Source organism: Pyxicephalus adspersus, chromosome 11 (assembly GCF_032062135.1).
Source record: "Pyxicephalus adspersus chromosome 11, UCB_Pads_2.0, whole genome shotgun sequence".
Lineage (NCBI taxonomy): Eukaryota > Metazoa > Chordata > Amphibia > Anura > Pyxicephalidae > Pyxicephalus > Pyxicephalus adspersus.
Genome location: NC_092868.1, coordinates 32,793,943 through 32,809,389, shown reverse-complemented (window position 1 = coordinate 32,809,389; position 15,447 = coordinate 32,793,943). Strand labels below are relative to the sequence as shown.

At 36.6% G+C, this 15,447-nt stretch overlaps 1 protein-coding gene across 2 annotated transcripts in view; it reads right to left on the bottom strand.

The window, feature by feature from the left end:
* ALG9 (ALG9 alpha-1,2-mannosyltransferase) overlaps positions 1–15,447 on the bottom strand; it is a 77,347-nt gene that overhangs the window by 27,501 nt on the left and 34,399 nt on the right. For both annotated transcript variants that reach the window (XM_072425493.1, XM_072425494.1), the window contains exons 11-13: positions 11,395–11,524; positions 6,717–6,864; positions 4,970–5,099 (exon numbers count right to left, since the gene is read on the bottom strand). In XM_072425493.1, coding sequence (XP_072281594.1) covers positions 4,970–5,099; positions 6,717–6,864; positions 11,395–11,524 — 408 coding nt within the window. The remainder of the gene's footprint in view (positions 1–4,969; positions 5,100–6,716; positions 6,865–11,394; positions 11,525–15,447) is intronic.

Below are 15,447 nucleotides of genomic sequence, written 5' to 3'. Positions count from 1 at the left end.
ACAGGCACCACAAACAAATGTTACTTCTAAATCAAATGTTTTATTGCAGAAGAGACATTGTCTGTCCCTTTCTGCAATAAAGACCTGCAAAAGTTTCAAAGTGAAAGTTTAGTTCCCTCATGCCCTCCCTATGCTCTGAGCATGGGCAGTTGTATTTACACCAAAATACGTGACCAGCTAAGGGTCCAGGGTCACCAGGTAAAATGGATACTTCTATTCTAATGGATAGGTGCTAAAATAAATTGATAAATAGGTTTTGATTTATTAAAGCTCTCCAAGGCTGGAGAGGTTACACTTTCATCAGTGAAACTGGCTGATCCAGCAAACCTGTAATGGATCTGGTCCAGGATTGAAAACATTTGCAAGCAAATAGCAAATGACATTGAAGAAACCCATTCCAGCTTAGCTGGATCACCCAGCTTCACTGATGAAAGTGTATTCTCTCCAGGCTTGGAGAACTTTAATAAATCAGGCCCATAGACTCTACAGCACCATATCACAATTTAATATTTTATTGATAATGCTAACAATCTTCAATTGATTGAGTAAAGCTTTTATTTAGTCACAATGGACATGTGTCCATGTGTGTGTGGCATGTTGCCCATGTCTAAATTGGTAATAGCCATTGTACTCTAAAATCTTAACAGGTCCACTGTGACTAAAGCCTCTTCTCGGGGGATTTTGAGTGCTGGTGACATCGACATATTTCTGGAATCTCCTGCATGGGGGCACAAACCTGGCAAATTTTAATGCACAGGCAGGTATTCTATAAACAATTTAAAAATGTTGAACTGGAAGTTCATTTTATTTTTGATCTACTTGCATATAAGGTTCTTTATTCTCCTTTTTTGTTACTTTAAGAGACAGGCACTATTCTACTGGGATAAAGAATAAAATGCAGATTTCACAACTTTATGTGCAACAAACAGTTAATATATGCAGAGTTTCCAACCTGCTGAAGAAATGTGTTCGGTAGCATTCCCGCAGCACATCTCCAGCCAAAACGCGCACATTATTATTACTCCCCTCACTCCTTCCCCGTTGATCCAATCTATACTATTCCTCTAATAGCCTTTGACAATAGAGCTGACGAGCTTTTCAGACTTGCAGCCCGTGCTGATTTCTCCTGAATGTGCTGCTGATGGCAACGTGTGGAGATACATTCTCCACTCACAAGACATGCCCTGAATAGGATGGTAACAAGTAACACTTCTGCCTGCATTCTACCCACCCTTCGGGAAACTGGGCTATTAGAAGATGGGACACAAGCAATGCTATTACCCTGACAATGGGAGAGAGAGCTAAGGAAATACAAAGCCTGGTTTATAAACTGTGACTGCTGGCCAAAAATTCAGATTGGTACTTCATTCTTCTTTTGTCCCCACTAGAGAGCCTATTTAAGTCTCATTAGCCATACTTCTTGTTACAACATACTACAATTAACTAAGTCAGTGGTTGGCAAAGGAAAATAGTGGGGATGTAAAATCTATATATATTAACTCAGTATTAACCTTTTATGTGCTCAACAACATTTCTCATTTTACAGTTTCAGATCACCCAACATGCAGTTGTAGCTAAAAAAATTTGCAGAGATTTTGAGTCCAAGATTTTGAGTCCAATCACTGACAAACATGAAAAGGTTGTTCACTGTGGATACATCTCACACATTCAATTTGAAGAATATATAGGAAATACATTTGAACAACGACAAGTGAGGAGATTGGATAATGCAACACTAATATGCACAAAAAATTAGCTACTCTCTGCAGGATTACTTTCTGAATGAGCCTTGTAATTTATCTTCCATCTATAAATCGAGGTAACTTGGACTCTATCCGGCCAAGAAAACCCTTTACTTCTTACCCAAGGGAAATCCCTTCAAACATCTATATTTTGCTGTACAGTCTGGTAAACGCTCTCCATACATCCCCTGAGGAAGCCTATCAGCGAAATGCGTCGGGAAATAAGACTTTTTTCGTTACTACTTAACCCTCTAGCGTAATCCCGAGCGTGACTCGGGTGGATTTTACCTGCAAAAAGTAATCCTGAGTCACACTCAGTGTCGCTTAAAACTTAAAATATACCACTTACCTTGCTCCGTCGGCGTCCTGCTGGTCCTGAGGACACGTATTCCTCCTCTGATCTTCAGCGGCGAACTGCAGAGACTATCTCCAGGGTTTCCTGGTGACGTTGGTGCATGCGTCGGTGCGGACGGGAGGATCGGCAGAAAATTCAAATAATTTTGTATTGGATTCAATACAAAATAGCTGTATTGAGTCCAATACAAAGAATACTTCATATAATATATATATATATATATATATATATATATATATATATATATATATATACACACACATACATATATATATATATATACATACATACATACATACATGCCACTGTACAGTCATATTACGTTTCACTATTTGGACATATTTCGATGAGTTATGCCTAAGAAATATAGCCTACAATGTAAAATTAAATTTCCATGCAGAAAAAATGTAACGCTTTTTGCATGAAAATACGAAGAGAATTAGAACGCTAGGGGGGTTAACAAGGAATTATTATGTCTAGGTCAAACATCCCATGATTAATCTAATGGGACAGACCAATAAAGCACTGTACATTGTACGCATATAAGAATTATTTCGTATAATATTTGCTTCCAATATAACTTAAAAAAAACCTGCATAAAACCCTAGCTCTCTTCTTTGTTTCAAAAATATGTGTTGTATAGAAGGGGACGGCTCCAACTGATATGTAAGAGAGGTAGGATAAGTACCATCTTCTCATCAAACAAAAAATTAGAGATTAACACCACCATCTCTTCTTGCAGGACCTGGGGACAGACAATAAACCCAGCCGAGTGACACTTTCTTTATGGCTATGCAGCTTCCACACACTGGATGACCAGAGAGAAGGTTGCTGTGGCTCCTGACACTCTAGTTATATAAGACTGGATGGAGATGGATTTTTTATGGCCAGCCTAAAACTTTTTAGTCATCTTTGCAAGATGGAAGTGCTGTACACCTTTGGTTTGCAACCATACATTTTAGAGTTCGTCAGTTACCTGTCATATAGCTTAAATGCCCCGTAGGTTAATAGTAGGGAACAAGTGTCGCAGGCTTTCTCAAAGTAAACCCAAAAGTAGGACCCAAAACAGCAATAAAGGACCTAATATTAAGTTCTTTTTTTCTTAAGAAAGAACAAAGCAAAAGCTAGATATATATTTTTACACAATACACAAAAGTGCCAACATATTACAAAGTCCATAGTCAGTTCACTAGCTGTCCTTCAGAGGGGTTTACAATATAATATCTCAACCAAAGCCATGTGTCTTTAATACAGTCTAAAGTCAAATAATTTTAGAGGGAAGCCAATTACCTAACTGCATGTTTTTAGAATGTGGGGGGAAACCGGTGTACCTGCAAAGGCCAGAGTGCTAGCCACTGAGCCACCGTGCGGCTCATATATTTATTATTATATAAAACTAAATTCACCAACAGCTCATTAATACCCAATGCATAAATCTGTATATATGGAAATATGTTCAAATTAAAGCTACTTTTTCATGTTTATAAAAATAACCAGTGTGTCAGTGCAGACGGTGCTCACGGTGTGATGACGTCAATGTTTGCTACTTGCTGCGTGCAGTCAGAAATAGAAATGGCTTCTGACTCAGGTCTGCAAATAGACATACAGAATGTTGGGTCTTATTCTGATTGAAGACTGACAGATTATCAAGAAATCATGCTCGGCATGTGATCGCAGCAGCTCCTAAGCTAAAAAAGTTACCAACGTCACAACAAATTAGCCCGGATATTTTGGAAGACGTGGCTGAACAAGATTTTAGCAATTGCTTAAAAGGTACATAATTTGTTAGTTTATTTGCAGGACATTTAGACAATATTTATAAAGCCAAAGCTCTGGGTGACTGCAGACAAATTATAAGGATGCAAACTTATAGGAGCGTTAGGAAAAAGCCACATTGACACGGACATTTTACTAGGAAATTCATGAAAGGCACACAAAAGGAGCTGAGCTGACAAAGGCTACATACACACGTCAGATGATTCTCATCCGATTATCGCCTCAGGGCTAGTATTGGATGAGAATCTGACGCGTGTACAGCGGCTGTCCAACGTCTTTCATGGACCCGTCCTGGTGGATCCATGAATGACTGTAATGCAAGTGAAGAGGAAAGAGCGCAGCAGGGTGCCGCTCGCTCATTCTTCCTCCTCCCCTCTTCATAGGGCAGAACGGTGCTGTATGTACAGCGCTAATTCATGCATCTTTCAGTATTTTGACGTTGAAAAGGATTGTGAAAAAATTTAACGTGTGTACGTAGTCTTAGTGTGATGCATATTGTATGTATGACTCTGAAGGCAAATCAACTCTGAGGTGTCGTTTCTCAAAAAGTAACCAGTAAAAAGTCACTGTCAGTCAATACTATTTCGCAGCAAAATTTACCATCTAAATGAGGCTTATAAACCAGGCCTGGATTGATGAAAAGCAAGACAGACCTGGGTCAAGCATTATCAGCCTTTAGTGAGTAATTTTACCTTGATGCATTTATATTTCATTTATATTTATTGCATGTTTCACCAGGAAAAGAAAGAAATATGGAGGTAACGAACAGCCAAATCCACAGTTTCAACATTTTTTGAGGCTCAGAATAAGAGTACAAATCTGTACTGAAATTGGGGAGTCAGCACTGTAGGCAGGCAACAAAAAAAAGGGTTGACTAACAAGGGTCCAAACAAGGGTTCTCCTAAACAGCAAAAAAGTTTTTTTATTTATGGTAAGTTAACAGTAAGACATTAAAACATTGAACACTCTTTTCATATGCACATGTGTAATGTAAAACATGTTTGTCATCACAGAGGATGGTACAATTGAATTAGCACAGGGAAAACCCAGATAAAATGCTGGACATTATCATTAACCAACCTAAAAATAAACTTACATATCTCGATGTCTCTTCCAGATTTTGATCGTTCATGTCTTTGGGCACTATTCTTGTTGCTTGTTTGCTCTTAGCATACGGTTTAGGTAGCTGACCCCTGAATTCGGATTCAATGAACTGGAGTTGCCAACTGCAGAAGATAAGAATGCATATAAAAGAGGTAAAAGAAAAGGATATATGAGGTTTGTCTCCATAATGCAGTGTTTGCCTCTGCAGATTTCATGTAACGTAATGTAATGTTTTGCAAAATGAAAAAACCTTCATGACTGCTGTCAACACAACTACCATATTTGGAACTAAACAGAAAAGATAATTATACTTAAACCAGTTATAGCCATGAAAAACATTTTGAAACAAGCGGACACATTTGGTTATGTTATTACAGAGGGGAAACACGCTACCTGGGGGCTGTCCTTGATTCAGGTAACATGTAAAGCTAAAAAAAATGGCTTGTACCTGCTGGGACCTGACGTTAACCTAGCACCAGCTAAAAACTTCCTATATAGATACCTGACCCATACAATCTTTATGATCATTGATAATTAAATCCTGTTCCATACCTGGATTCCTTGTTTTTTTTATGTGACCTCAGAAGTACTCCCAAATCCCCTAATACCGTCCAGATATTCCTTACTGCAAGTCGCTACTACCCCTGAAAAAGCTGGCGAAACACGCCAGGAATATAAAAAGTTGGCTGTGAATGTTTTTTATATACTGAATATATCCCTTTATTGAAATTTCACTCTAATTCTTGACTGAGGCAGTAGTAATATCTATATAGCACCAAGGTGCCAAAAATATCTTGCGTTGGTTGGTACCGCACCTACTATTTGTGCGTTCATGCAAATTTTTGTAGCTATTGGACTTTTGTAAAAAAAGCCTAATACATAGTATTGCTTAGAATAATAGGGTGTGTATACCTAAGCAGAAAAAATGTAAATTGTGGAAGCCAGATTCTTCTGGTAGGTGCCAAGCCACGTAAAGAATTATTTGGAGAAAGTAGAGAAAGAGTGAGGCTGTTTTGACAATTTTTTAGTTATTAATAAAAACATAAAGTTTATGTATTCACAAAAGAAATCATGTGAAACATGTTTTAAGAACGCAATGCATCATAGCAGTATTTTTTTTTACCAAGCATGTTTAGGTTGCACATATGATAAGCTTAACATTACTCTGTTGCTGGTTATTTGAAGTAATCAAAGAGGGGTCTCCTTCCCAATGCATTTCACTTATTTGGCTTCCTCAGGGGATTAGGAGAGTTGTACAACAAGCTACAATAATCAAAGATATTTTTATAAAAACACAATTCTTATCTTAAATATATATATGTGAAAATACAATAATTATCATAGAAAACGTACAAATTATTTTCAAATGTTGTATTATATGGTTATAGTATTCTTACATATAACTGAAAGGTGTATTGGTATGTATGGATGATTCATAGGTACGTAGGAGCAGATCAAATAATCACAAATAGGTTACCATTATAATAAAGAACACATAAAATATGGAACTTTGGCTTACAATAGTGCCATATTACGTATTGCCACATGGGTATTACACAGATAATAATGTTTGGAGAAGTGACTTAGAATGTCAGCTAGATTTGGTGCACATCTGCAGTATCTTTCTCTACTTTCTCCATAGAATTGCTTGCAAAAAAGCCCTCAAGTGTTCCTTTATTTCCTATTCTGTATAAAAAATATATATATTTTGCTTGTGGAATTACTATTGATGCACTTACTTATCTGGAAGAAGGAAGTTGCTGGGGAAGCGATACCATTCCTTCCCAACACACACATTCACACTTTTCCCCTCTGGTACGGTGTGAATAGTTGGGTCTTTGGCAATGCGATGAAACTCTGGGTACAAATCCAATGGGGCATGGTACCCTGAATAAAAGAACAGACCACAAGCACCAAATGTATGTCAAGACAGGTTAGCTTCCTTCCTATAAGTCCATCATTTAGAGATTAATCAATTTGAATTGCAGTTTATAGCCTAAAAGTTTTCTCTCATTTCAATCACGTCAACATAATCAGATCACCAGATGACAATTTATTTTCTAGATATAAAAATTTGAAAAATCTTTAAACTGATCCTTGAGAGTAATGCTGTAACTCATACAAACAAGACACGGAAGCTTTATGTAAATCAAAAAAGATTCCCCTTCACATAAAACAATAGAGAAATGCAAGAGAAATGCGAATATTTGCTAAACAGAACAAGAGGTGTTCTTCCATTACACACTGTTATGCATATGCAGAGAAATCAACCTTACAAAGTGCCACTAAAGTCAAAAACCTGTTTTGAAAATATGTGTTCAATAAATATCACATAAAAAGCTTACATCCTTTGTGGAACAGTGAATATACCTAAAAGTCATGCTCCATTTTGAATGCCTTCATTTGTAGCCACACTATTGTGCTGAAGAGGACTGAGACTACAAGTGTAAACATCCACATCCATGATAAGCAATGCACAGAATTATGAGATATGCAGTTTTTTATGGGCTGGTAGCTGCTCTACTGCCCTCTAGTGTTATTATTACTATTATACTGTATTTATAAAGCGCCAACATTTCACGCAGCGCTGTACATAAAATAGGGGGTGCAAATAACGGACAGATACAAGCACATACACACGAGGAGGAGATCAACCAAAAATGTGAAAACTACTATCAGAACCTACACAGACTGACTGCACAGCAAACAATATTTCAAAAGAATTAACACGTTTAAAAAAAGTATCACTTATTTATAACTGTGTGCTTTAATGATTCTCAATGTTAGGAAAGTGACTTTAAATTTCCTTTAGAATCTCTTGATATCTCTAAATGTATTGTTTTGCATACCTAGATTAAACCTTATTATTGCAAACAGATTTCCAGTGCTCCCCATTTCTGCTTTGTAAAAAATAAATAGGATGGCATGTTTATGACTTATCTTTCTGTATGTACACGTTATAGTAAAAAGTTTGGGAATAGCTGACCATCCCAGCTAGATATGACTAAATGATTGTGGATATCTCTCAAAACTATTATGTCAAAACTCTCAAAACTAAAACTATGTCCTTGAAGACAGGAGGGTCACCACTACATATTAATGCTAATGATTTTGTTATTGGACGTCCAATATGCCCATAAGTTGGAATTTTTAAATGTTCACAATCCTTTGATCATAAAGGGCTTGATTTAATAAAGCTCTCCAAGGCTGAAGAGGATACACTTTCATCAAGCAAACCTGGAATGGATCTGGTCCAGCATTCAAAACAATTGCTAACAAATAGCAAATTACTTTTAGGAAATCCATACCAGGTTTGCTGGATCAATAAGCTTCAATGATAAAAATGTATTGTCTCCAGCTTTGGAGAACTTTAAGTGTAAAAGTTATAAGTGTAAAAGCTAAAGTGTATTTGCCTGTTCTAGGCAAAACACACAAAAAAACGGTATGTATGTATGTATGTACAAAATAAAGAGTATAAAAAGGCTATGTAACTTTCTAGTTAAAACTAGTTAAAAAGATATATTAAAAAATATATATTTGTTTTATAACAAAAAGGTACTTGCTAAATAATATATGGTAATATTAGGGTGTCCTAAATAAAGTTACCATGCAGGGGAAAATATCTTGGATTAAGAATTTTCAGAAACAGCACAGCCAGAATCTGTTTACTTTGCTCCCAGAACTAAAAAGACCTGAAATGGCTGATTACACAAAACCAAAGACTGCACCAAATGTTAAAGCAATTGTTATGTTATGATCTAGAAAACAGTCAAGTTTTTCTGTGATTTAGTTAAAAAAAAAAAAAAAAAAAACTTTTACAGTGTCAAAGTCAGATTCATATATGGGAACAGTTTTACTGACAAGAAAAGTTTATTTGCAGCCAGTCCTTTGAGGCTGTCCAAAAAACATATTTTTTACATTGGAGAGGCAGCACCCTATGAATGTATGAAGGAAGATAGGAGAAAGGAACCAGATATACTGGTGTATCGGTTAGAGGAAGAAGTACCAGAAACTATAGAGTGGATGGTGGTGAGAGATCTACCTGAGAATGTGGAGTGGATGGTGGTGAGAGATCTACCTGAGAATGTGGAGTGAATGGTGCTGAAAGATATAGCAAGGAATGCAGGGTGGATGGAGGTAAGTTACCAGAGAATATATAGAGCAGGGGTGTCAAACTCAAATACAGAGTGGGTCCAAATTTGGACAAAGTCGCGGGCCAACCTTGATATTTATTGAAAAATTTTATCAACTGACAAAGTTTTTCCTTCCCATCAGATATAACCATGAACCTTTTCATTTAAAAACAAACCTAAGGTTTGCATAAATTGATTTTGGAACAAGCAAAGCGTAATAGTTAGTTTTCTTCAATGAAAATTCAACCATTCAAGTCCATGCCTTGGAGTAGCAAGAAAAAGTGCATAAACAAACAAAAGAACAACAAAAAAGCAAAAACAAATGAAAACTTTCATTCAAGCTCAATTTGCTAAACTCTGATCTACTCTGATGGTCCACACCAGATACCTGACATCTCTTCTTGGATGCTAGTATATCAATGTCCATTTCGTTCCGCCATTTTTGGGAGGGGTGGCCTGATGTGTCGCTAATGAATATCAACTGAGGAGGGGGTGCTTGTGGGTCCTGATTGATGTGCCAGCAGAGCATTCTGGGATTTGTAGTATTAGCGGTGCATGTGCTATCTACTGGTGGGCCAGCTCTAGTAGACATTTGGTATTTTCTCGTGGGCCACATATAATTACAGAGTGGGCCTGAGTTTGACACCCCTGAAATAGAGGATAGTTAAGAACCATGCAGTGGTTGGCTTGAGAACTCAGTGTAGCAGATGGGAAAAACATCATGCTTGGGCCAAAACTGTAGGATGCTCACCACCACTATCGGTTTAATCCTCCAATAAACCACTGAGAATCAGGTACAATGGACCTAGAATCTGGAGAAATCTAATCCAAAGAGGTGTTCATGGATGTTTTGACCAAATAGCCATTCCTCTGAGATGGAAACAAAGCCTGGATGGCTTGTAGGAATATAATCTCAACATTGATAAAACAATCTTGGATTACTTATGCAGATAGAAGGAAGTAAGACAAAAAGGCAGAAAGTAGTAGGAGGAGAACCTTAACAAGACTGAGCTAAAATTGCACTTTTCAGGGTACAAAAACTACTTCAGGAACACCTTCAAAAACAGAAAGTCTACCTAAGAGAATGTCTGCTTTATTTAATGCAAAGAGTTGTCATATCAAATACTGATTTAATATATGTTTTTCCAGCTTACAGCACTTTCCAAAAAGTTTCTTGCTTAATATAATTTATTTATAATAATTTTAAATGCATTGTCTAAAACAACTTTCAGTGTTGCACTTTTTTATTTTATAATTGTGCCCCTAGGGACCTATTTATGAACCTTAACTGTGCAGGCTTTGTAATGTGGCATTAGAGACAAAGGGAAAGTAGAAAATGACTAATATTTCTGTGCTGTGCCACTGTGCTTTTAATATCTCCTCATGCATGTTTAGATATTTCCCAATGGAAATAAATAACACCGCTTTTTAACAAGTCAAACTTGTGGTTTACGTTTGAATTATTATTCACCCAATATTCTCCCCAAAAGCACAACAAATAATCCCAGAAGTATAACAAGAGTTTCAAAATGTGTACATGAAGTTTGGCCACGGTCATAATACTTTAGTCAATAATGAAAGAAAAACTTCTTGTGTAGAATAAAATACTTAAAAAAATGAAGATTATTCTGATCTATAAAGTTTTTGGTGTCAGTGTAAGTAGGGTTCATTTAACACCTTTTAAAGCTAAGCTTCAGATTAAATATATAATAAGAGCATGTGTAGGGTGCCCTAACCATGTGGATAAAAATATTTTTTGAGCTGAACATATGAGGCTTTTGGCTACATTTTTTCACGATAATCATCCACATGAGCATGAGCTTTACGAAAAAATCAGCAAGGCTTGAGATATTTTTTGTACAGACAACTTGTTTTTGATTGGAAAAGATTACAACTTTAGTCAGGCTCCTACTGCTGTGTCCCCACAAGGGAGTTTTTTACTCGCTTTCCTAGACACTTGTGTCTTTGCAAATTTTATTCAAAATCAAACTGGGCAAATCAGTAAATTATCTATTGCATCATGAACATCATATTACCTGAATCATATTAAGCTCACACATACAACTCTGCATTTGAGTTTGGAGTTGATCATATAATAATGACACATCTTTATATGGTCATGCTTTACCAGCTGTATAGTGCAGGGCCAGTTTATTATTTAATCCTTTATATTACGCTACATGAGGTCTTCCAGTATATACAGATACAAATCTATTAGAATGTTAGACATAGGCTAAGAAATATATAATAAAATATAATAAATAAATCAGGTACATGAACTCACCTCTAAACAAGGATATAGAGCGTGAAAATGACAGGAGTCCAAAGAGTAAAACAGTACCAAGTGCCAACCAGTTAGAAGATACCGTGTAATGTTCCAGACGATATCGCTGGAATAGGAAGTGGTAACATTTCTAGGATGATACAAACAATTTTAGTTTTAATTAGTACTCATAATCACACAAAGAAAAGGCATTTGGTAACAAGCTATTTGTATCATGTATACATATAAAAACAAGATTTTATTCCTATTTACTATTACCTTTTTAGTAGTTGTATTAGGACAACTTAATATTTTATACTGAGAGATTCTGTAAACTGCCATTGTTAACTCAATCTAAAGAATTATGTAAAGCTGATCTTTGGGGCTTCAGTAAGTTTAGGTCATACACCTGATACAACATGCAGCTAACTGCAGCACACACTCTGCTGAAATTGGTTGAACACCTAAGCTGCATACTCATTTTGGATCCTTGATTCAGAAGGCAGAGTGTCAGAAGACCAACCATTATTACCAAAATATTTTTGAGAATCAGGCTAAAAAATACAAGCTTTAGTAATCTCCCAGTAAAGTCAGCTTTAAAGGACACAGCAAGTCTTAAACATTGGCGTTATGCATCTGCCTACCGGAGGACTGACAAAAGTAGGCCAGCCCAGAGTATAACCCCAGCATGCCTCAGTTTTGTAAAAAAGTAGTACTAAGAAAATGATCACAGAAATAAACAGACCTGTGTCCCTTAATGGACTCCAAGTAAGGAATTTAAAGTAGGCCTGCAAATCTTATCCTATTTTTCAGGTCCATTAAAGAATACACATTATCCTAAACCTTTAAGACAAAAGCAACCCAACTGTGGGGTAGGCAACACAACAGTTAAGCACCAACAGGCCCAATGTAACAGCAAGAACTGGTAACTGCCCACACCAAAAAGCCACCAGTAGAATGTTATGCCTAAAGTTGACATCAGATGAGGCAGAAACATCCACCTAGAAGTAGAGCAAACAAGATCTTTGAGATCGTAACTGAACTATTATCTGTCTGACCCAACTTAAAATGGTGGAATGAGAAGCCCGCATGCCATTCCGGGACCCATATACAGTAACAAATCAGGCTTTCTGAAAGAAGCAGGGACTGTGGCAGAGACAGGGACTTGCAGTTTACACACTCACTTTGGCGATGTGATGTCTACAAGGAAAGTAACCTTTTGTGGAGAAATGAGAGAAAAAGTCTCTAATGGGTTTACACAGTGGTTTCTAAAGAATTCAGATTCCACAATGACAGGGGAACAGACAAGGGGAACCACATGGGACACTTCATGCCAAAAGGTCATTACCAAAGAGTAGAAGGGCAACTGTCTCTGAAACAGAGGGCCCAGCTACACCAGAAAGAAAGAAGGAAGTCCTGGGGGGACTAGGATGAATCTATCAGCAGAGGACGGCATGTCACAACCACTTCCCCGAAACTCAACTTTTTAAAAAATCAGAGATGCTGCAGTGACAGAGTGGGTAGGAAATGTACAAGCCTGGTCTTGTAAAGGCCCCATGTACCCAAAGATCCCAGATGGCTGGTAACAAGTTAAGGTCAGTGATGTGTGGCTTAGATGACTAAAGATGACCAAAGAGAATGCTAGTGAGCAAAAGGAACAGATAGAAGAAGTTCCAGGGGACATGTTTCCTCAGGACTGCATGGAACACATGTCACAGGGAATAATGGCAATCAATAACCAATATAAATGAGGGAGCTTGCAACACTTGCATGACACACCTACCCAGGAAGTAAATCTTTAGAGACAGGACAAGTGAAGAAGCAATGCCAGCAGCTCTAGATCTAGAATGAGCCCCACAACTAACAACAGCAACTAGTCTGGGAGCACCCCATGCAAAACCCAGTGCCACAAGGTCACTTTCAGACTTAAACCCCAGCATAAGGTTTAGTGGCATTAGGATACAGGAAGTCCAAAACCAGGCTGAGGACAATCATACTGCATAGTATGAATAGTAGGAGAATCCTCCAGCAGATATCTGTAAAAGAGTCTTGATTAAAGAAAAGAGTAAAAAATGTGTTTGAAAAATCACAGGTCAGTCTTTAAAACAGCAAAGCTGAAGAAAAGACCTCTGTTTTTCTAGTTTATCTGGCTTTAAACTCGGTCATTCTAGAAGTAGAAGTGTTATACTCTGGGCTTACACAGAGATTGTTTGTCAATGACCAATCCTTCTAAAGGTGGCAGTATTATTCTTAATGACCCACCATGAGAAAAGTGAAGCTGTCATAGTACCTTTTTCCTATTTTCTTTTGACTCTGTTCTGTTTCCATATATAAATTCATGTTTTTAAAATAGCAACATCTAAAACACTTATTAACTAGAAGTTTAGAAAGAGTGAGGAGGAAGAAAAGTAGGAAAGAAAAAGACCTTTAGCTTTAAGTGAGTTTTCAGCAATTACTGTACTTTTCTAGAAAATTGACTTGAGCTATGCTATAGACAAAATCGAACAGTATGTTCAAGAATTACTTTTAGGTATGTTTCCGTAAATTAGGTGTGCAACCCACCATATATAGTAGTAGGTATTTATTTAATTTTATCTCCTGACTACATATAAAACATAATGCTACTACCACAGGTACCAATTTAGGTTTATTAACTGTTTGGGAATATAATAAGTATTCTTTAATAAAAACATAAACATCTACTCAAATCCATAGGCGCACAAGGAAGGATAGCCATGCAGACTATCAGAAGCAATTCTAGATGTAACTATAAAACTTTATATTTTAATATATTAGGCTCATTTTACAAAATAAAATTCTAAACTGTCTTTGTTTATATCTTTTACTGTTGTTTTTTTCCTTGGATTCCAGGTGTTATTTCTTTTGCACTGATAATTAGAAAATCAATGTAAAAAATATACAAATATTATTAAGTTTGTATTTTTTGATAATCCTACTTAAAGCATTGTAATATTTTAGTCTAAATCTTCCTGATTCTAAGAAAATTTGGAACTCCCTAATAGTTCACAAATCAAGTACTAAGTAGTATATGCTATCTGTGGCATATTATATAGTGGGCTACATCTTCAATGATCATCATCAGAAAGTTCTTTATGACTCTCAAAAGTCACACAACATAACGGATGATTGACAGTTTAAATGGTCTGCTATTGTGAGACATTTTCCGCTGTAAAATTGAGACATCTTATTGTTCTACTCAAAGCGTCCTCAGTTCAGCAATGTACAGCAATTTCATTGGGCTGATGGAAAATAATAATAATGTAGGATATAAAAACAGTGCTGGTACTTTGTCTTATGCTTTGAAAAGGTTAGCGTTCCGGAAACCTTTTCAATCCACTGTTCTGACAAAGTGAACACATATTGATCTGTATCATCATGCTCTGAATGTCCAGTGCTGTGTTGTGCATGATATAACAAAATAACAAAAAAAAGGTACTATGCACAAAGAGTAAGCAATTTTAAAAGATACCTAAAGAGAGTAATGCACTTTTAACACAGTTACGTTTATTTAAAATAGCTGGGCAAATAAAGCAAACCTGCAAATATCTTTTACCCATTTCTTTCTGCTGCCGATGTTCTGTTATTTCCTGATAAAGTCATCTTAAACAACAAAGTTTAACAGAATACTCCTGGTATTCCATATGTGCATGATCCTTTAGCCAGTCCACCATTGTCCGGAAGGGATAAGCAAAACGTATGCAGATTTTTTTTACTGTACTACTTAACATATCTTATGTATTCTTTTTCTGTGCTCAGTGTTTTTGCTTTTGCTATTTTTTTCAGACATCGCCCAAGGCCTGCCTTGTATATAAATAATTAATATTCAAAAACAAGAAACCTAATGGGTGTTAGCACTGGGGCCCCAGGTTTGAATCCTAATTAGGGCTCTATCTGCAATAAGTTTTTCCACGTTTGTGTGGGTTTTCTCTATGCATTATGGTTTTCCTTACATCCCAAAATATGCCATCAGGTTATTTGGCTCCCCTCAAACCTTAGCAAATGTGGAAAAATAAGCACTGCATAATCTGTCAGGTGCATTATACTGAAATGCAC